The sequence below is a fragment of the Protopterus annectens genome, chromosome 3.part0 (genome assembly GCF_019279795.1).
Source record: "Protopterus annectens isolate FY-2018-M chromosome 3.part0, PAN1.0, whole genome shotgun sequence".
NCBI lineage: Eukaryota > Metazoa > Chordata > Ceratodontiformes > Protopteridae > Protopterus > Protopterus annectens.
Genome location: NC_056731.1, coordinates 1,144,155,918 through 1,144,178,672, shown reverse-complemented (window position 1 = coordinate 1,144,178,672; position 22,755 = coordinate 1,144,155,918). Strand labels below are relative to the sequence as shown.

The following is a 22,755-nucleotide window of genomic DNA, read 5'->3' as shown; positions in this document are numbered from 1 at the left end:
CCTGAGCATCAGAGATGTTTGGGAGGCAGTCCTCTACCGGGATAGATACTTGCTCTTTTGGGAGTTTGCACTGAACCTGTCTGCCAGGATATTGGCGATGTCTGTGGGTTCAGTGTATTTTTTGTCGTTTAGAATCAACTCAGAACAAGTCTGGGAGTTGCATCCCAGGTTCCTAACATAACTGAAAAAAGCCTTATGATTGTCTTTGGTGTCCTGTGCAATTTTTCTCTCGAAGCTGGCCTTGGAGGATTTTATGAGGGAGCGTAATTTTTTGCTAGTACTGATCAGAGATGCCTTCCCTATTAGGGATTTTGCTCTATCATGTAGTAGCTTTCTCCTTCTGTTGTACAGTTTATTAATGGAAGGGGTCCACCAGACTGGACGCCTGCCTTTGGATGTTTGGGTCTTGGTTTTGTTTGGGATAGCATGATCCATGCATTCCTGGAGATGTCCGTAGAATGCGTTTATATAGGATTCTGCAGTTTGGGCCGTAGGTTCCACTGGCCCTGGGGCCTTGAAGGATTCCACTTCGGTTTTGAGAAGTGAGAAGTTCGCTTTTGAGAAGTTTTTCACTGTGGTTTTCTGGGCTGGGGGTGGGGTCGGGATGTGGACATCCAGTGAAATTAATTTATGGTTTGATCTTACCAATGAGGGATATACTTCTGGTGTGGAGCATAGAGTCCCCATGTTGGTAATGATCAGGTCTAGAATGTTGTCCCCTCTTGTGGGAGTGGTGGCTAGTTGTTCCATAGCATTTGAGTTTATAATTTCCAGGAACCTTTGGACTAAGGTGCTGGGGCTTGAGTAGTGCTCCCAGTCAATGTTTGGGTAGTTGAAGTCACCCAATATAATGGTGTTCGGAGAGATCTTCATGTTCTCTAATGTTTTCAGGAAAGCCGAGTGCGATTCCTGACTTTGAGAGGGTGGTCTGTAGGATGCTTTAAACTGAAAAGCAGTCTTGCCCACTGTTAGTTGCACATGGATGGTCTCCGATACTTCGTGCAATGCCACTAACCTGGAGGTGTGGATATCCTTGATAAATATGGAAACCCCCCCCTCCTTTTGTGGTTTGGTCTGGGTTTTAGGGCCGAAAAGCATGATATGAGGTATAGCCTGGTAGTGCTGAGGTGCTCTCTGGAGCCTTGAACCAGGTTTCTGTCACTGCACAGATATCGATGTTCTCCATACTGAGGAGAGCTTCGAGTGCGTGCATCTTGAGGTTAAGACTTCTGGCGTTAAGCAGCATTACCCTTAGTTTCTTGTTCCTTGTGCTGTCTATGGGGGTGGGTTTGACTTTTGAGCCTTGCCTAAAAAAGGCACTATGGGGGTGGCAAGAGCCTTTGCCAATATCCGAAAGCCCAGTGGTGACAGGTGCAAGCCGTCCCTAGCGAAGCAACGTGGCTTGTCAAGCATGTCATCCCAGGCTGACAGACACTGGATCCCCTTTGAATGACAGCAAAATTTTAGCCAGTTGTTAAAATCGATCATTTTGTCTTTGTACTGTGGCATCATTCTAGGTGAGGGTAAGATGCCGCTCATGGTCAGGGTCATACCAGCCTGGGCTACATGATCAGAGAGCTCCTCTATGTCTCTTTTCATGTAGTTCAGGGAGGTACGTCTCAGGTCATTCACACCAGCATGTACAATGATTGAGTCATATTTGTATTTGCTTTGGAGTGACCTGAGTGCTTGCGTTATGTGGCGGATCCTAGCACCCGACAGGCAGCTCACCGTGACCTTCTCTTTATTCAGCCTGGTGAGCGGGACGTCAGTGTGTCTGACAATAGAGTCACCTATTACAGGAGTATCAGGTGTGTTATTCAGCCTTAAGGGCTGTGGCTGCTTGGCACACTGACTTTATGGGCTATGTGTTGTGCGTGTTTTGTTTTGAGGTAGCGTTTGCTTGGATGTCTGCTTTGGAGGTCTCTGTTGCTTAGGTAGATTTTTATTTAGAGCCTCCGAGTATGTTTTTGTGTATTTATGTGTTTGGTTCGCTGATGTGGTGGGACTATGTGATACTGGAATTGTGTTGTGTGAGGTTACCTTCTCCTCCTGACTGGTTACACCAGTTTGGCTAAATAGTTGCATCTCTCACATATATTTGAACCTGTTTTGGAGGAGGAGAGGGTTGTCCGTGTACATGAGACAGTTGTAACATTGCCTCAAAATTCCCAGATTCACCAGCTGGACTGGAGAGGAAACCATTGACTGATCTTTGGACATGCTAGAGTAATATAGGGAAACTGAATTTAAGACAGACCAATAGAGAACAGGGTAATCGTAGAGAGTATAAGAGTAAGTAGTGCTTATGCTTTAATAGTGCTAACTTGTAGGATTACTTAATTGGACCAGTGAAGGGCCTTAGAATGAGAATATGGTGTTTAAATTGAGAGATAGAGCAGTTCTAAGGGAAAAAGTGAAGAGCAGACTTTGTGGAGCCAGGAATAGTTTAAACCCAATTAGGCGGCGCTGCCCGTTGTTGCGCTGTGCACAAAAATGCGCAAAACCGCGCAAAAGAGGGTTTTAAGAGAGGAAGATGAAGGAGTTTGGAATTGACCCAAAATGGCCAATAAAACTACAGTTTCAAGTCAGTAACCACTCCCACAGGGGCAGGCAGGCTGCTCAATGTTTTTCACTGCCACTGATCAACAGAGAGACTTCCCTTTATCCCAAGCCAAAAATGGCCTCCAAGAAACTTACAAACAGTTCAAGAACAGCAAGCCTGTAACTGAACTTTTTTAAATCTCAGAAAAGTGGGAAAAAAGCAAGATTGTTTTTGTTTTTGTTTTTTTCAGAGATAGCAGTGGTTCACAAGTATCAACAAGTTATAACAGTGCAGTAAATGACCCCACACAAGAGTGCTAGGCCAAAGACAGATAAAATGCAAGTTTTGAGAAAAAAACGATGTTAAAAATAAATGCAAACAGGAAATTCAGTAAACAGCTCTAGGCTGTGCTCTAAATACAGTTACTAATGCAGAAATCAAGTTTAACAAGCTAGAAAATGCTCAAAATAGGCGGCTATGCAGAAAAACTTAGCAAATAAACAGATGAAAAATACTTAAAATCTCAGAAGTGGCTCCTTTCTTCTCTCAGCGTTTTCTCCTCTTGGTGCTCATAAATTCTCCCCTTTAACATCTGACAGGTCTTCCCAATGTAAAAAGCCTTACATTTTTGGCAAAGGGCCCCATACACAACTTGCCTGGATAGGCAATTGAAATGCCTTTTCACTTCTGTTTTCTTATGCCTAATAAAAAATGAATCACACACCCTTTGATCTGTTTGAACCCATATTGTCCCTTTTCATCTCCAATAAACTCTTGAAACGCACCTTTCCTAAAAACAATTTTTGGTTTAGTACCAAATAATTCAACACCTTCTTTCATAGAGGTGACAGTTGGCCAGAATTTGTTAACCACTTCCATTTCGTGACTGTTCACTGAAAAGGTAATGACTAGAACGTTTATAAGACACCTCAGTTGTTTGAATACCATTGTTGTCATTTTGATCCATAACTGAGTCAACATGTGGGTCCTTTTGGATAGGGACTAAAGGTTGCTAAAAACCTTTTTGTTCCTTTTACCAAAGACTTCATCCTTGACAGACACCAATAGTACCAAAGGGTAACCCCTTTTGTTGAACATGTCAAGAAGCTTGTCGATCTCCTGCCCAAATGTGGTGTTGACTGGCTCGTATGGAGTCAGACTACACCAGATTTGGGCAGGAGATAACCAGTAGTTATTTTAAAAGGGTTCAAAGTTTTAAATCCTTGTTAGAAGCTAAAAAGGTATCCTATTCAAGGGTAAAAGGAATGTTTCGATGTGAGGCCTGCCCTTATTGTAGGTTTATTGACACCGGTTGTTTGTATACAGTCAGGAAACAGATTTTCATCTAATGGCAGGTTTAATTGTAATTCCAGAAGTATAGTATACCTGGCCAAGTGTAAAGTTTGTCCTGTCTTCTATATTGGAAAGACGGATAGAAGACTCTGGGATAGGTTGTATGAACCCATATATGCTATTAAAAAACAAAAAGATAGAAAATGCCTTAGCAAGACACATAACCAACCACCCGGATCATTCTTTTGATTTTAGAGTTATAGAGTAAGTCAACAGGTCCAGTAGGGGTGGCCCAGTTCCATTATGGCCGGAAAGGTGCGAGCCCTTATGGCAACTCAGGTGTAATGCCTTTAGATACCCAGGTATTAATGATGTGTGCTCCATAGCCTCTGCATCTTGAAGCCAAGGAGTTTACATAGTTAAGAATTTTTGATATATGTATCACATACATCATATTTTAAATTATTTTTTATGTGATTCATTATTTGTAGGCTTACTGACTTTTAGGGTTTGTTTACTTGGTTACTTATTTATATACACATTTCATATTTGTATAAATGTATGTAACAATATATAGGTAGTGTTTACAGGATAGGATTTTTTTCTGGTATTTTTTAGATATGGTTAGAGAAATTTATTGCTGCTATTTCCTTTCTTGTATAATTTTAAAAGAACATTTAATTTATAAGAAAATTTTTAAAAAGTTTGGTATTAATTGATCATGTGACTTTTGGCAGGTGTGGTTACCTGTTGGGGGAAGGTATTTAAGTGACTTTGTTCATACTGTTTTTTGTCTGAAGAAGTACAGGCATTGACCTTTACGAAAGCACTAACCTTACTTCATTAAACTAATGTATTACTGGATTGGATTTTCTGCCGGAGTGTGTTTTGTCCATTTACTGGTGTTCCATTGGTTGGTTTAATCACGTGTTGATTTTGTCAGTATTTAAGTGAAATTGTGGATGTACTAGCAGTTCTGAAGAAGTCTTCACGTAGACGAAAGCGCTAAACTGCTATCACTTGCTATTTTTGCTGCTTGTTGATTTTAATAAATCGTTTGGTGATATTTCTCGGCTGTTGGTACTGGTCTTTTTGGGCAACTGGATGTCCACTTAAGTTTTACATTTGTTTAAATTGGAGTATTTGATTGTGCAACAAATGTTTGTTTGGAAAAGTAAAATTCATTACATGGCCATCCTCTTCTGTCAGAACGTGATATCTGAATTGTTTGTAGATGTGGCTACAGTTTGGTAGTGAGCGTGTGTGAATGAAAGTAACTGACCCTCGTATCACATGCTCAGTTTACAGTCATTTCTCAAAAAAAAAAAAAAGGACTAAAACCAACCCTGCTCAAAGGTGTACACAGAATGCCACTGTATCTTTTGTGGGGAGAAGGGTATGATTTGTTGTTTGTTTAACATTCTACCAAGCCTTATTGGTCACCGTCTTGTGTTGAGCTAGGGAAAGTGTTATTTCTTTAACTTTTCTCACAAATGTCAGAGGGGTGCACTGCGAATCACTAAGCTCACACAGCAGCTGTGTACTGACTGTATGTAAATTGGAAACATTACTAATTATTTTTTTTTGTCTCACAATCAAAGATCAGGAGCTCTTTCACCTGTAGCACTAGTTAAATTAAGGCTGGCTCGATGATACTGTTAATGAATTCAAGATTCTGCATTTGACCTGCTACTTTCTTTCTCTGCATTTTAATTGTCTGCCACTTTTCTGCTGAATGGTTGCCAATAGCTTCCAACTGTTTTTACACATATGTTTTACAGAGCGCCTGTCGCAGTTGCTGAAGAAGCTGTTTGAAACTCAAGAATCTGGTGATCTTAATGAAGAACTGGTTAAAGCTGCTGCCAATGGAGATGTTGCTAAAGTGGAAGATTTAATAAAACGGCCTGATGTTGATGTGAGTTTTTTTTTTTTTTTTCCATTTAAGGCAGGTTTAGGTATGAGGTTGAGTCAGACTGTTAAACTGAATTTGTACTTAAGTGCTGCCCTTATTCATTTCCATCTTTAACACAATACTGCAGTAATACTCTGCAGTATGACATTCTAGGAACAGATTTTTTCTTCTATATTATACCTAATTGTGCGTTTGATGTTTTTACAGTTTTTAAGCAGTATAAAACATTCTGTTTCCTATTGAAAGTGCCTCTTGCTGTTAACATTTATGCCAACAGCTTTTATCTTTTTTGGTTTCTTATGATTTAAATGTTTCTATGATCTGATGTTGTCAATTTTCATTCTATCCTTAATGGATTGGTTTGAATCCGATACTCTGATCCGGCTTGGCTGTTACTACAGCTCATGGCCACCAAAAACTCTTGATCCTCCTCCCTTGCCCATAATACACCAACCACTAACATACCTCAGATCTCATTTGCTGCTTTTTGTGAAATACATGGTTAGCCTGAACTCTTGGGCATTAATTGAGATAAGTGCTTTTTTTCTTAATATTTCTCTTCTCATGTTATATATTCCCTTATCTTTTACACTTAGTGTAACTGTATTATACTATTGTTGGTATATTTTTTTTCCTTTACAATCTTTAACTTTCTTATAGTGTGTATGCCTGTGTAATTCTTCTTACCACTGTAGGAATTCCCCTTTCTTCTGACAAAGGGCCTGCTGGCTTCAAAAAATGTCAAAAGTGTGGGCATAAATTATCTTTATCGAATGCCCATATGTTGAGTCTATTGTTTAGGCCCTTTACATGTGCAAGAGGATTGTGCTATGTGCAGAAATTTCAATCCTAGGGCCATAGCAGATAGAAAACATAAACTGATCTTAAAAGGATTGCTTCCGTCCTCATTCAGAGAGGCAGTCTCAGTCCCCAAACTGAGAAGTCTCCAAGGCTATATATTTCCACTCCTTCTGAGTTGCCAAAGAAAAAAATCAAGTCTGGATCCGAAATCAGCTTAAGTCCCTCTGTCCTTCAGATCTGATGGGAAAATCTTCAGATCCAAGATCCTCTGATCCATAGAGTCTGCCTAGAACAATATATTCTCCAACAGTGGATCCAGTGCCATCTAGGGTTCCCTCTCCCTTCCTGGAGGACGTTGTTCAAGGTCACTGTCCCTTGCCTCATCTTGTTCTTCCAGGATTCTAACTGAGGAAGATGTGGAAGGATTCCTGCATAGCCAGTGATAAGTGGGGGTAGTTTCATTTCATTGATATTTGGTTTCTGCCTTATATAAGTGGTACATTTTGGATTATTTTCTGCTTAAACTCTGAGTTTTGGCCGGCTAAGACCTACCTGCAATCAACTGGATGTATAAGTGAATTTAAGTAAATCTTTATTTGCACTTTTTTCAAATAATACAGCATTTAAATTGTTTTATTTGTGTTGCATTGAATACTATCTAACTGGAAGTTGTGGCTCTGTTTTTTCAGTTAATGCTTGTTAGAATTCCTGCATAGCCAGTGATAAGTGGGGATAGTTTCATTTCATGGATATTCGGTTTCTGCCTTATATAAGTAGTATATTTTGGATTATTTTCTGCTTAAACTCTGAGCTTTAGCCGGCTAAGACCTACCTGCAATCAAATGAACCTGTAAGTGAATTTAAGTAAATCTTGTCTGCACTTTTTTCAAATAATGTAGCATTTAAATTGATTTATTTGTGTTGCATTGAATACTGTCTAGCTGGAAGTTGTGGCTCTGGTTTTTCAGTTAGTTCCCCACCCACCCTCCCTGTTTTTGTTTTGGTGTTAATCTTGGTGGCTTTGAAACTGCCCACCCCTCTTGTAAATTTGCATTTGGATACTCTTCCTGGGCCCACCTCATTTGCTCACTCAAAAAAAAAAATTGCACTTTATTCATCTGCTTTTACTGTATTTGTGTTTCTTCCTACTTTATTACTTTATTTTGCTTTTGCGTCATCTTAAAAGTACTCAACTGTATTTATTACTGCTTGGTGTAACTGTCATTCTAAGTCTTTTGGTTTAAGCACTTGGGCTTCAGACCAGTTGTTTTACATTAAGAAGGTTTGTGGTCTGCACTGTTGTGGCAGGACAGGTAGCTTACATCCTTTTAAGTTGGGAACTGCTGATTGAAGGCTCAGTGTCTGTTATTCTAAAAGTGTATTAGTTCTGGTTTAAGCACTTGGGCTTCTAGGCCAGTTATTTTACATTAAGAAGGTTTGTGGTCTTCACTCTTGTGGGAGGAGAGGCTGGATTCTGCCCTTCTGAGCTGGGAATTTCTGGTTAAAGGCTTACTGTGCCTGCATATTTGAACTGTTTCTTAACTGAAATTGGTGCACTTTGTTTGCTATAGCATACACGAAATCCAGGCCTGCTGAATCTAGCTTTGTTTGTATACCCTGAGCACTAATCCAGGCCTTCTTAAAAGTATTCAGTTGTATTTATTAATGTTTGGTAGTAACCTGATTAAAGTGTAGCTATCATTCTAAGCCTTTGGTTTAAGCACTTGGGCTTCAGACGAGTTGTTTTACATTAAGAAGGTTTGTGGTCTGCACTGTTGTGGCAGGACAGGTAGCTTACATCCTTCTCAGTTGGGAATTGCTGATTGAAGGCTCAGTGTCTGTTATTCTAAAAGTGTATTAGTTCTGGTTTAAGTACTTGGACTTCAGGCCAGTCATTTTGCATTAAGAAGGTTTGTGGTCTGCACTCTTGTAGGAGGAGAGGCTGGACTCTGCCCTTCTGAGCTAGGAATTTCTGGTTAGAGGCTTATAGTGCCTGCATATTTGAACTGTTTCTTAGTGAAATTATGTGCCTTGTTTGCTGTCGCATACACTAGATTCAGGCCTGCTGAATCTAGCTTTGTTTGTATAACTTGAGCACTAATCCAGGCCTTCTTTTTTGGAGAAGGTTCCCCTGCACCCCAGTGGCAGGAGTGTGCAGTTAAAACTTGTTTGATTGAAGATTATAGGAGCAGGGCTCAGTTTTGAGATTTTTTTACTGGTTAATTCGGTAATTTGTTTAAAAGCCTTTTCTGATTGCTTGTAGTCATCTAAAGCTGTTTTAAGTGTATTATTTACTGTTTGTAGTCGTTTAAAACTGTTTTAAGTGTATTTTTTACTATTTTTGCCTTATCTTTAAAAAAAAAATTGTCCTTGTTTACCACCTTTCTAAGCTAGTATAGTCCAGTTTTCAGGCTAGTGCTGAATTCAGGGCTGTGTTACAAGTTTCGAGTTGCCCATACCTTACTTGGATAGAAGGAGGTTTCTCTGTTCACCTGTGAGAGGGAGCTTTCAGCCACCCTGACCCTGAGTAGCATCCTGCCCTCAACAAGAATGATACCGCAGTATAAAGAAAAAATTAACAATTTCAACGATTGGCTTAAGCTTCTGGTGTCATTCAAAGGGGATCCATTGTCTGTCAGCCTGGGACGACATGCTCGACAAGCCTTGTTTCTTCGCAAGAGACGGCTTGCACCTGTCACCCCTAGGCTTTCGAATACTGGCCAAGGCTCTTGCTGTCCCCATAGTGCCTTTTTTAGGCAAGTTTCAAAAGTCAAACCCACCTTCATAAACAGCACAAATAAAAAAAATGAGGGTTATGCTACTCAACGCCGGGAGTTTAAATCTCAAAATGCACGCGCCCGAAGCACTCCTCAGTTTGGAGAACGTTGACATCTGTGCAGTAACTGAAACTTGGTTCAAGTCTCCACAGAGCACCCCAGCACTAGCGGGTTACAACTCATACCACACATTTCGGCCACAGAACATGGACCGAAACACAAAAGGAGGGGGTGTATCCGTATTCATCAAGGATACCTACACCTCCAGGTTAGTGGTACAGCATGCTACCTCTGAGATCATCTATGTGCAACTAACATTGGGCAAATCTGCAGTGCAAATTGTGGCCTGCTACAGATCACCCTCCATGACCCAGGACCGCCACTCCGCCTTTCTGGAGACACTGGAAAACATGAAGGTCCTACCGAACACCCTGATATTGGGCGATTTCAATTACCCTACCGTTAACTGGGAAAACTACTCAAGTACAAACTCCCAGGTCCAGCGCTTCCTGGAATTTATCACCTCAAATGCCCTGAATCAGCTGGTAAACTCCCCTACCAGAGGTGAAAACATATTGGACCTGGTCATCACCAACATGGGCGACAGGTGTTCCGCACTGGAGGTCAACCCGTCACTGGTTAGATCAGACCATAAACTAATCACTCTGGATGCCCACACCACACCACCACCCCCAACCAAGGAAACCACAGTGAAAAACTTTTCTATACCAAACCTTCCCTTACTTAAGACAGAGGTGGTAAGTTTCACAGCCCCCACGCTAAAGCATAACAGCGTCCAAGATGTAGGAACCTTTACAAATGCACTCTATGAACACCTACAAGGATGCATGGATCGTGTCATCCCTAGCAAAACCAAGACTCACTCCCCTAAGAGAAGGAAACGAGTCTGGTGGACCCCTGCCATAAACAGGCTATACAACAGAAGGAGGAAACTAGTTCAGAAAAAAAGCAAATCCCAAGAAGGAAAGACATCCCTGATCAGTATCAGTAAGAAACTAAGGTCTCTCATATAATCATCCAAGGCTAACTTTGAATGAAAAATAGCCAGGGATTCGAAAGATAACCACAAAGCCTTTAGCTATGTCAAGAATCTTAAGTGGCAACTCGCAGATATGCTCTGAGCTAGAGCAAAATAGCACAAAATATACTGAACCTACTGATATTGCCAACATCCTGGCAGATAGATTCAGTGCAAACGTCACCCCCCTCTCACCCCCAGAAGGGCTCACAACAATACCGGAAAAGCGTAGTCTCCCGGAAATCACAGACACACAGGTGAAAACGGCCTTTTCAAAAGCCAAAAGCACAGCACCAGTGGGGCCAGATGGTGTCCCAGGCTGCTTCTTGCATGACCTACAGAACGAGCTAACCCCACACCTAAACACACGCTGTTCAACCTCAGCCTCTCCACAGGCTATGTGCCCATAGAGTGATGCACAGCAATGGTTATTCCGCTCCACAAAAGAGGGGCCACATCTGACCCTGTTAACTATCGCCCCATAAGCCTGACTAGCCTGGTCTGCAAGGCTATGGAGCGCATCATCATGGAACTCATTAACAAAGACATTGGGAACCTCCAAACACTTGACCTGACTCAGTTTGGCTTTGTTATGGGGAGATCATGCCTACTAAACCTGGTTGACTTCTTCGAGACAGTCACCAAGGCCATAGATGAGGAGAAGGTGGTTCACACAGCCTACCTTGACCTCGCCAAGGCTTTTGACACCATTCCCCACTTGGGAATTATAGAAAAACTCACCAGCCTGAACATAAACCCCTACGTCCCGAGATGGGTTACCAACTGACTTACAGACAGAACTCACATGGTAAGAATAGCCGGCTCCAGGTCCGACTCTAAACCAGTCACAAGTGGTGTCCCACAAGACTTTGTCCTGGGACCCCTACTGTTCAGCATATACTTCTCAGAAGTAGAGGCAAACACAGGAGGACTATGGCTAACCAAGTTCGCCGATAACTGCAAACTGGGAACCATAATTGACTCTGCAGCTGACACGGACATTCTCCAAAAGGGCCTTACTGAGACAGACACCTGCTGTCAAAGTCATGGTCTCAAGCTAAACACCAAAAAATGCATAGTCATCCCATCTGGGGAAAAACAAAGCACCCATGAATTACCACATAGGTGGCAGCTCCTTAATACAGAAGAAGTAATTAGAGATCTGGGGACCCAGGTAGATAGTAATCTCTCCTTTGATAATCATATTGCCAAAGTAGTTAGGAAATCCTTGTATGTAGCCCATCTAATTATTAAAGGGCTCGCATCTAGAAATAAAGAGGTTAAAGTGCCCCTCTACTCGTCACTCATCAGACCCATCATAAGAGTACAATGCCCCATTTGGGATGTACCTCACAAGACAGTTCCAACAGCTGGAAAGACCACAAAAGTACCTCACCAAGAGGATTACTGGCCTAAAACATATGTCCTATGCAGCCCGACTAGAAAAACTCTGGCTGTACTCAGTGGCATATCGCTTACTCAGAGGTGATATCTGCTTGACTTACAAAGCCTTGTCCAACTCAGAATTTATGGACATGCTCTACCTAAAGAAATCCAAGTCACTGCGAGACACTCACTGTAATGAGCTAAACCTCGCCACAACAATAAATAGAACATGCTGGAGGCATAGATTCCTGTCACAGAGACTCCGCATGCTTTGGAACAAAATTCCTAACTACATTAGGCAGAGCCCCTCACTAACACTCTTCAAAAGAAACCTTGGCGAGTGGATGGGTAACAGAAAATACACCCCTGGGATGCTCAGTTAATTAATCAATGGGGTGGCGAAAGCTGACAGACTCTGGCTAGGCTTATAAATGCCCTTGGACAGATAGCGTAGTACCTACTTATGAACCTATGAATGATCAGCAAATTCCTTTTGGTGCAGATTCAGATGGGTCCTCTCCCAGCTCCTACCCCCTCAGATCAGGCAGCCCATCCATCTCTTACACCACCATTGTGTGCTCCTTCTCTGATCCCATTGGCTGTTTGAGTCCCTAGATCTGAACCTTTGAGTCCATCCAGCTTTGATCCAAAGATACCGTTATCTTTGTATCCAAAGACTTCTGTAAGTGCACCGGCTCCAACTTCTTCGGATCTGGATGACTCTTGGAGGAGAAGCTGCCTTGTCGGGTCCAGGAAGTTGGAATCTACTCCAAGGTTTTTGGAGCTGTCTCTGCTCCTTAGAGTTTTGACATTGGATAGCTTGACTCCAGCTTCCTTCTCGGGTGGGGGGGGGGTGTTCTTGGAGCCAAGGGAGGCAGTGATCCAGAAGCCTGCCTTCTCGAAGCCGCTGTCTTTCTCTCTGGAGCGATCTGCCTTCAAGGTAGTGAAGACTGTTTTTTGTTCCAACAGGATGGATGGATCCAGCCCCTTTGGATTCCCAATCTAGTTCCCAGATGCCTCTGCGCTTGGAGCCACATCATTCTACTTCACAGGGACAGCCAGCACAACTTGTCCTGATCACCCAACAGGGTATTACAGATGTTCTTCGTGTTTCACTGTTGCAGTCATTACATTTGGGTAATCTGCTTGCAGGTTGCCCTCAGTCGGACTGATTAACAATGTCTTGGGTTCTGCGTCGGTTGCTGTCCCTTCTTTCATGACGTCAGCTGTATAAAACATGCAGCCAACGTCATTACATCAGTCTTTCTTGCCGCGCGGTGCATGAAGCAGAAGCAGTTTGCAAGTGCCGGTCGTCCGACTCTTGAAATTTTCGTTTTCGAGTTTCAGAACCGAAGTCTTCAACCAAAAGCTAAGTACCCCGTTGGGGAAACTTTTTCTTGCTCATTACCAATGTCAGTAAAAGTTAATAATTGCATTACTTGTGGAAAGCAAATACCTCATAAAGATTTTCATTCATACTGTATTCCTTGCCTAGGCCCTGACCACGACGTACCTTGCAGTCGGTTTTGTGCCTTATTTAATCAGCGCACTATCCGTCGTCTATATATTTTTGCCTCTAAATATTTCGGTTTTCATTTTAATTATCCAGAAATGTCATCTGTTAGCCATCCGACTACCAGGATTCCAAAAAAATGCAAAGATAAAGACAGAGACAGGCCACCGAGGACCAAAACAGCCGACAACGCTTCTACTAAGCCAGTCACCGATTGGCCGGTACTCAGTGAGGCGCTTTTGCAGCCTCTGATACCCACTCCTTCTGATTCCCAGGTCTCTACTGAGACGCATTCGGAGTCCAGTATGCCGTGAGATATGTCAGCTATGGAACCCGCGGATGTCTCTACCTTGGATGGGTCCGGAGCCGCTGTGCAGGCACTGGCTTCTGAGGGTGTATTCAGGCCTACAGACTTGCATATTAAATCGACACCTCCTTCATTACTAAGGTCTAAATCTCGATCCATGTCTAAAAAAACTACTCCAAGGCCGCATGTAGTCAACCCCCCCTTCTCTAAGAGGCCTAGGGCTGAGCTTGATTATGAATCTTCTGATCAGGATTCTGTTTCTTCTGACTCTTCTGATGACCTGGATTTGTCCATACCTACTTATGAGGATTCTAATGCAGAGGATTCTATTCTCTCTGCTTCCCCTCCTGAGGATTTTTCTTTTAGGGAAACTTTACATACTTTAAGGGAGCATTTTCACTGGGAAAGCCTGGAATTTTCTGATTCAAAAAAGAGGCTTAGGGATTTCCTTCTTCTACCTCAGTGTAAGCCTTTGGCTGTACCTTCTGTACTAGAAATTGTTGATGATGTTTTCTCGGAATCCAGTTTGGCCGCTGATTCCATGCCTCCTGCTCCTAGTAAACCTGACAGATACTACAGGGTACCTGAGTCTCACAAGTTCCTTTTCAAAAATCCTGTTGCAGATCCAGAGACTATTTCTCAGAGGCCCAAGGGCATTAAGGCTTCTACTGCTAAAATTCCTACCCCTTCTAATAGAGACTCCAGGGCGCTGGATAGATGGGGTAAAAAGGTTTATACTTCTGCAACATTAGCAGTCAGAGCTTTAAACTGCCAATTTCACATGTTAAAATATCAGCAACATGCTATTGGACTGCTTAAACAGAAAATTATGTTGATTCCTGACTGTGTGGAAAATAAAGATTTACAGGACTCCATGCATTCTGCTGAACAAGTTGGAAAACATACCTTGCAATGTGGTTTTGATTCTTTAGAGGCCCTTGCAGGGCTGCTGTTACTGGATCTCTGCTTAGAAGGCATGCTTGGCTTAAAGAGCAATCTTTGCCTGATCATGTTAAAGCTAAATTGTTGGATGCTCCTTTAAATCAGGACCGCCTGTTTGGCAACATGGCTGAAGAACTTCTTAAAAAGATGTAAGATAAAGCTAAATCTATGCAAACTGTTAAAGATTTTTTACAAGTGCAACCTCCTAGATTTAGTAGGCACTGGCCTACCAAGAATAATTGGTCCCTTCCAGTCCCAGCCAGGTCTTCTCAAGCCAAACCCAGACACAGCAAAACCCCCAGGTTTCAGTCCCAGGGGACTTTCAGAACTAAGCAGTGGGGGGGGGGGGGGGGACTCCACTTCCAAATCTGGAAATAACAAGACACCCCCCTATGGTAAACAGTCTCAATGACTTCCTTTTAAAATTTCCAAGCACTTATCTTTTGACTGCCCCTTTGGGGGGAAAGATTGCTCTTCATGCAAAGAACTAGGAACTCATAACCCATTACAAATGGGTTTTAAATATAGTGTCCCACGGATACAGATTTTATTTTCAAACGTTGACAACACCAAATGGGTGGCCAGACTTGCCCCCAAATCAGTGGGCAGAGGCTCAAAAACAAGTACTTTCCCTCTTAAGCATGGGGGCTATTCAGCTGGTACCAGAAGAGGAAAAGGGACAAGGTTTTTACTCTAGACTTTTTCTGGTACCCAGAAAAGACAAATCATGGCGTCCAATCCTGGACCTGTCTACTCTAAACACCTTTCTAGAGATTCCAAAATTCAAGATGCTGACTCTTCACCAATTACTTTCTATGCTAGGCAAAGATGCCTGGCTGGCAACACTAGATTTAAAAGAAGCATACCTGCACATCCCAATCAGGGAATCTTGCAGTAGATACCTATGCTTCAAAGCAGGCTGCATGCATTATCAGTTCTTTGCACTGCCCTTTGGCTTGTCTACTGCACCCAGGGTATTCACAAAGTGCCTGGCTCCAGTTATTGCATTTTGCAGGCAAAGAAGTATTCGAATATACCCATACCTGGACGATTGTCTAATTCAGGGACAAAGCCAGGGCATACTTTTGAATCATCTGGCGTTTGTAAAAAGGGTTTGAAGTTGTCTGGGGTACACCATAAATGAAAATAAATCACAACTGGTACCCTGTCAACAAATTACATTCCTGGGAGCAAGCTTGAATACAACTTCCCAGATGGCTTACCTTGCGCCAGAAAAGCAAATGCATTTGGTAGCCTATTTCAAACAAGTGACCACAAAAACCCTGCTATCTGCAAAACAAATACTGGAAGCCTTGGGGTTCATGGCCTCCTGCATTCTTCTAATTTCATATGCAGGACTGCATATGAGGAAACTACAGTGGTATCTAAAAAGCCTATGGAGTCAACATTCTCACAGCCTGGAAACAATGATTCTTATCATACCTTGCCTACGCCTAGAGTTATTCTGGTGGGCAGAAGCCTGCCACCAAAACAAGGGACTACCATTCACACTACCCCCTGCTGCCCAAACCCTAACAACAGATGTATCATACTATGCATGGGGGGCTCACCTGGCAGGGAAGTGCATTCAGGGCAAATGGAACCCAAGTCAAATGCACCTACATATCAATCAAAAAGAAATGTTAGCTGTACAGAATGCTCCGACAGCCTTCAAGGACTACATTATTCCAGGACAACTTATAGTAAAGACTGACAACACCACGGTTATGTGGTACATAAACAAGCAGGGGGATACACATTCCTACCCTCTCTGCAGACTACCCATGGCATTGTGGAACACAGCCTTGAGCTACCAAGTGCATCTACAAGCTCAATTCTTGCCTGGAAAATTAAATACACTGGCAGACGGACTAAGCAGAAACCTCATGGACCCACACGAGTGGAAACTGGAACAAAGAATTTTCAACATGTTAAGCGAATGGGGGGAGCCCAGATATAGATCTATTTGCCTCCCGCCAGAACTACCAGTTGGACAAGTTTTGCACAAGGACTCCCCACAAACAAGTCTGTAAAATGGATGCTCTGTCCTTCAGCTGGAAAAACCTATCAGTCTACGCCTTCCCCCCCGCTGCCTCTGCTCTCCAAAGTTCTACTAAACGACAGACAGGACAAACCAAGGATGATTTTTATTGCTCCAGACTGGCTGCACCAAACACTGGTACCCCCTCCTGCGCAGTGTGTCGCAGTTGTCTCCATGGCACCTGCCCCAGACCCCTTCCCTGCTGTCTCAGCAGGAGAACCAAATTCTGCACCCTCAGCTTCCAACATTGAACCTTGCAGCCTGACTAATCACTTAAATTCACCCTTATCCCTCAACAAACCTGTGATGGATGTCATCTTAGAGGCAAGGAGACCTAGTACTAGAAAATCTTATGCTGAAAATGGAAAATATTCTGTGCCTGGAACCAGTCTCAAGGGATGAGCACAGCAGCACCCAATTTACCTCAGATTTTGCAATACTTAACTGAGATGTTTCACAAGGGCCTGTCTTTTTCCTCCTTTAAAATTCACGCCTCAGCCATTTCAGCTCATTATAACACAGAACCTCAAATCTTCTCACATCCTCTGCTCAAGCAGTACCTCAGAGGGGCCAAAAACATGAGACCACCCAGGAGAGCTCCGACCCCTGCCTGGGACCTTAACTTTGTATTGGAGAAACTCAGTCTACCTCCTTTTGAGCCAGCTGCTACTGCAGACTTAAAATTTCTTTCTTGGAAAACAGCTTTCCTTTTAGCAATCACTTCAGCTAGAAGGGTATCTGAATTACAGGCAGTTATGGCAGTGGAGCCTTTCATCATCTTTCATGCGGACAGGCTGTCACTCAGGACTAGTCCATCCTTCATGCCCAAAGTGGTATCCAGTGTGGCTCTTAATCAGTCCATTCATTTGCCAACCTTCTTTCCCAGTCCACAGAACAAAGGGGAATGGATTCTGCATTCCTTGGATGTGCACAGACAACTTAGATTCTACTCTGACAGGACTAAACCTCAAAGAAAATCTGAACAACTGCTGGTAGCATTTACTGCAGGGGCAGAGGGGAAGGCTATTTCAAAACAAACCAGTTCTAAATGGATAAGCCATTGCATTCACTTCTGCTATAAGCACCATGGAAAACCTATCCCCCAGGGGATCAGATATCACTCCACCAGGGCTGCATCTACTTCTGCAGCCTTCCTCAGAGATGTTCCTACAAGGGACATCCTAAAAGCTGCTACCTGGAGTTCTGTACATACTTTCACCAAGCATTATCATTTGCCAATTTTCTCTAAATCCAGAACTGGCTTTGCAACTGCTGCCTTGCAGGGCCTTATAGCTGGCCCTAATGCTATATAAACTTCCCCCTCCCAACCATAGCTTTGGGAATCTACCCAAATGTAATGACTGCAGCAGTGAAACACGAAGAACATAGTACACTTGTGTACACTTACCATAAATGTAGATGTTTGAGTGTATTCACTGTTGCAGTCCTGGTTACCCTCCCTCCAGCCCCCTAATCTCTTCTGGCTATACCTCTACTTTCCTTTACTATGCTTAAAAGCCTTTTTGGTGTATTTGCTTTTTGTTGGAGGTATACCTTTGTGTTTTTATGTTTATTTGCTCCCCATTAGGGGGGCACCTGACATATGGGGCAAGAAAAACTGATGTAATGGCTTCAGTTGCATGTTTTATACCCCTGACGACCTGATGTCATGGAAGAAGGGACAGCAACTGACGCAGGACCCAAGACTGTGCTAATCAGGCCGACTGAGGGCAACCTGCAAGCAGATTACCCAAATGTAATGACTGCAACAGTGAATACACTTGAATATCTACTTTTATGGTAAGTGTACACAACTATACTTTATCCCTGCCACGTTAGCCCTCGGCCGGCCCGAATACCAGGGGCTTAGCATTTCTTCTTCGGTTGCTATCGCTTCAGAACTGAAATCAGGTAGTCAGTACTATAAAGTAAGGCAGCCGACGCCATTTCATCAGTCTTTCTTGCCGCGGAGGCCAAAGCAGAAACAGTTTGCACGAGTGCCGGTCAGCCGCTACCTGAATTTCATCTTCTGAATTGAAGCTGAAGTCTTCTAAAGCTAAGTACCCTGTTGGAGATCCTTTCTTCTTGCATTAGAAAAAGTCAACAATTGTCTCACCTGTGGAAGGCAAATTCCACACGGAGAGTTTCATTCTTACTGTGTCATTTGCTTAGGCCCAGACCACGATGTTCCCCGCTTTTGTGCTTTGTTCAACACCAAAACTATACGTCGTCGGGCCCTTATTGTAGCTAGATATTTTCGATTACAGTCCTTGAATTCCGATACGTCTTCGGTAAGCTATCCGACAGCAGATCTTCCGAAAAAACTTATAGATAAAGACAGAGACAAACTGCACTGGTCCTGACCTACCGATGACGCTTCCATTAAGCTAGTCATCAGTTCTCCAGTCCTCAGGTGCTTTTGCAGCCCCTGATGCCCGCTTCTGTGGATTCGCAGGCCGTTACAGAGACCGTTTTGGAGTTCGGTATTCCGCAAAACTCTTATTCGACTAAGGATCTTGCGGTTGTCTCTCCCTTGGATGACTCCGGAGCCGCTGAGCAGGCACTGGCTTCCGAGGAAGAACTTCGCACTACCGATTCTCGACACAGACTGACGACTTCTTTTGCATCTACCATTCTTTCTAAAAACTACAGAGTTTCTAAGGCTCAGGGTACGAACCACACCCCAGAAACCGATGACCCAGTCTCGGGCACCTGCTTCCTTGCCTCAGTCTCAAATGCTTAGAATGGCAGAAGACCTTATCATGCTGATTAGGGGATGCCAAGCTACCCCTTCCAAAAGAAACAGGTCTGTCCCCAGTAGTTTAGTCTGAACAGGAGTCTGATGACTCTGATGCATCTGAATATGAAGGCATGCAATCCCGGTCTGCTTATGAGGATTCTGATGCAGAGAACTCCTCGTGGACTTTTCCTTTGGGGAAACCCTGCATATCTTAAGGGAGCATTTCCAATGGGAATGTCAGGAACTACCCTCAGTCTAAAAAGAGACTCCGGGAATTCTTAGATCTTCCACAGCACAGACCCCTGGCCATTCCCCCAGTCTGGATGGTGTGGAGGATGTTATCCTGGAATCCAGTTTGACTCCTGACACCCTCCCTCCTGCACCCAGAAAACTAGACTGGTATTAGAATCCCTGACTCTCTCAAATTTCTTTTGAAAAATCCTACTGCTGACCCTGAGGTAATTTCTCAAGGGCCTAAAGGAATTAAAGCAGCCTCTGCTAAGAATCCCACCCGCTCAGATAGGGATTCCCGAGCACTAGACAGATGGGGTAAAAAAGTATACACCTCTGCTACTCTTGCTATCAGAGCACTAAATTGCCAGTTCCATATGCTAAAATTTCAGCAACATACCCTGGAACTTCTCAAACAAAAATGATCTTCCTTTCCTGCTTGTCAGGAATCTAAAGAGTTACAAGAGTTAATGCATTCTGCAAGTCAAGTAACTAAACAGACCTTGCACTGTGGTTTTGATGCCCTAGAAGCTTCTTGCATGGCAGCAGTCACTGGTTTTGTCCTTAGAAGGCTTGCATGGCTTAAGGAGCAGCCCTTGCCAGACCATGTTAAATCTAAATTGTTGAATGCACTAAGGCAGAAGAGGTCTTAAAAAAGATGTTAGAAAAATCTAAATCTATGCAGACAGTAAAGAGTTTCTTACAGGTCCAGCCACCCAGGTTCAGCATGCATCGCCCCTCCAAGCACTGGTCCTTTCCTGCTCCCACCATGTCAGTTCAGCCCAGACCCCGTAGAAGCAGACCCCCCCAGACAGCAGCCACAGGGAGTGCAGAGATCTAAACAGTGGACTTCCTCCACTTCAAAAACAGGAAGTTCTAAGCCACCCCTCATGGTAAGAGCTCACAATGACTCTCCTCCCCCACCTTCACTTACCCCTAGGAGTAAAACTGTCCTTTCACGCAAGCACCTGGGCCACCATTACCAACGACCACTTGGTCCTCATCATAGTGTCCCAGGGATACACATTTTCTTTCCACTTACCAGATCTACCTCCAAACCAGTGGGCAGAGGCGCAAAAGCAAGTCCTTTCCCTTCTCTCTATGAGGGCAGTAGAGCACGTTCCTGCAGAACAGAAAGGCCAAGGTTTATACTCTAGACTTTTTCTGGTACCCAGAAAAGAGGACACCTGGCACCCCATCCTCTATCCATTCTAAACACCTTCCTGGTGATACCAAAATTCAAAATGCTCACTTTCCAGCAGCTGCTACCCATGATCTCCAAGGATGCTTGGCTAGTCACCCTAGACCTAAAAGAGGTCTATCTCCACATTCCTATCAGGGAATCATGCAGGAAATGTCTATGTTTTAGGGCAGGATCTCTACACTTTCAATTCTTTGCACTTCCCTTTGGCTTATCTACTGGTCCCAGAGTTTTCACAAAATGTCTGGCTCTAGCCATTGCCTTTTGCAGACAAAGGAGTATCCAGATTTACCCATACTTAGACAACTGCCTAATTCAGGCAGACCGCCAGGAAAAGCTGCTCAAGCACCTGGCCTTTGTAAAGTCCCTACTGACCTCCCTAGGGTACACAATCAATGAAAAGAAATCCAAACAAGTACCCACCCAAATGATTATATTCCTGGGAGCAAGCCTGGACACATCATCCCATATGGCATTCCTTACACCAGAGAAGCAAACTTACCTGGCAGCCTACTTCTCTCAACTAGCCAACAGACCCCAGGTATCTTCAAGGAAAATCCTACAAGCTCTGGGGTTCATGGCATCTTGCATTGTACTCATTCCATATGCCAGACTACATATGAGGAAACTTCATTGGTAACTAAAAAGCCTTTGGTGTCAACACTCTCAAGACCTGGAAACTCTTATGCCCGTGATATCTTGCCTCAGGAAAGATTTTCTTTGGTGGGCAGCAGCATGCTCCCACAACAAGGGACTACCTTTCTCACCCCCCCCCCCCGCCACCCAGACCCTTACCACAGATGGATCAAACTATGCCTGGGGTGCACGCCTGGACGGCAGGTGCATACAGGGCAAATGGAGCCCACAGCAAATCCATCTGCACATCAACCAAAAAGAGATGATAGCTGTCCAGCACGCCTTGGCAGCTTTCAAGCCCCTTCTCTCCCCAGAGTTTCTCCTGATCAAAACAGGCAACACCACTGTGATGTGGTATATCAACAAGCAGGGAGAGACTCGCTCTTACCCTCTGTGCAGGCTGGCCATGACCCTTTGGCACACAGCCTCTGCCATGCAGTTCCACCTGTTAGCACAATTTCTGCCAGGTTCTTTAAACTCTGTGGCAGACCACTTAAACAGAAATCTTCTGGACCCACATGAGTGGCAGCTAGATAAAAGAACCTTCACACTAATAGCTCAGAAATGGGGCACCCCAAAGGTCCGACCCCTTTACCTCCCTCACCAACCATTAGCTCAGTAAGTTCTGCACCAGGGAGCATCACTGCATGGCTTGGAAAGTGGATGCTCTGTCCTTCCCCTGGGTCATCTATCAGTCTATGCCTTTCCTCCACTACATCTCATCCCCAGGGTACTGCTCAAAATAAGGGAGGAAAAACCAAGGGCAATTCTTATTGCTCCAGACTGGCCTCACCCCAGCACTGCTACCCACTGCTGTGCATCCTGTCCCCACTGCCACCATGGCATCTCACTCAGACGGAAGGAGAATTCATGCATCCCCAATTGCACACCCTCAATTTGGCAGCTTGGTTTATTCCCTAACCACCGATCAGTCTGCCAACCTCAGTAAACAGGTTTTAGGTGTTATACATGATGCCAGACTCCCTAGCACTAGAAAGTCTTATGCCAACAAATGGAAAAGGTTCTGCACCTGGACTCGGGCTAAAGGAGCTGATAGGGCACAGCCCTCCCTCCCTCTCATCCTGGATTACTTAACTGACCTGCTTACACAGTGGTCTCTCTTTTTCCTGTATTAAAATTCATGCCTCTGCTATCTCTGCTCATCCCCCCCCCACTGAGCAGCCCCTTTTCTCACACCCTCTGATCAAACAATTCCTAAGAGGGGCTAGCAACTTGAGGCCACCCAGGAGAGCACCAACCCCAGCTTGGGACCTTAACTTTGTGTTGGAAAAGCTCACCCTGTCCCCCTTCGAACCAGCATCTTCAGCAGAGCTAAAATTTCTCTCCTGGAAGACAGCTTTCCTTCTAGCCATCACTTCATCCAGAAGAGG

The 22,755-nt window shown here is 43.8% G+C and overlaps 1 protein-coding gene across 1 annotated transcript in view; it reads left to right on the top strand.

Moving 5' to 3' along the window:
• The window catches only part of MIB1 (MIB E3 ubiquitin protein ligase 1), a 1,882,202-nt gene that overhangs the window by 653,905 nt on the left and 1,205,542 nt on the right, over positions 1–22,755 (top strand). The window contains exon 13 of the mRNA XM_044065767.1: positions 5,620–5,753. Within this exon, the coding sequence (XP_043921702.1) occupies positions 5,620–5,753 (134 nt within the window). The remainder of the gene's footprint in view (positions 1–5,619; positions 5,754–22,755) is intronic.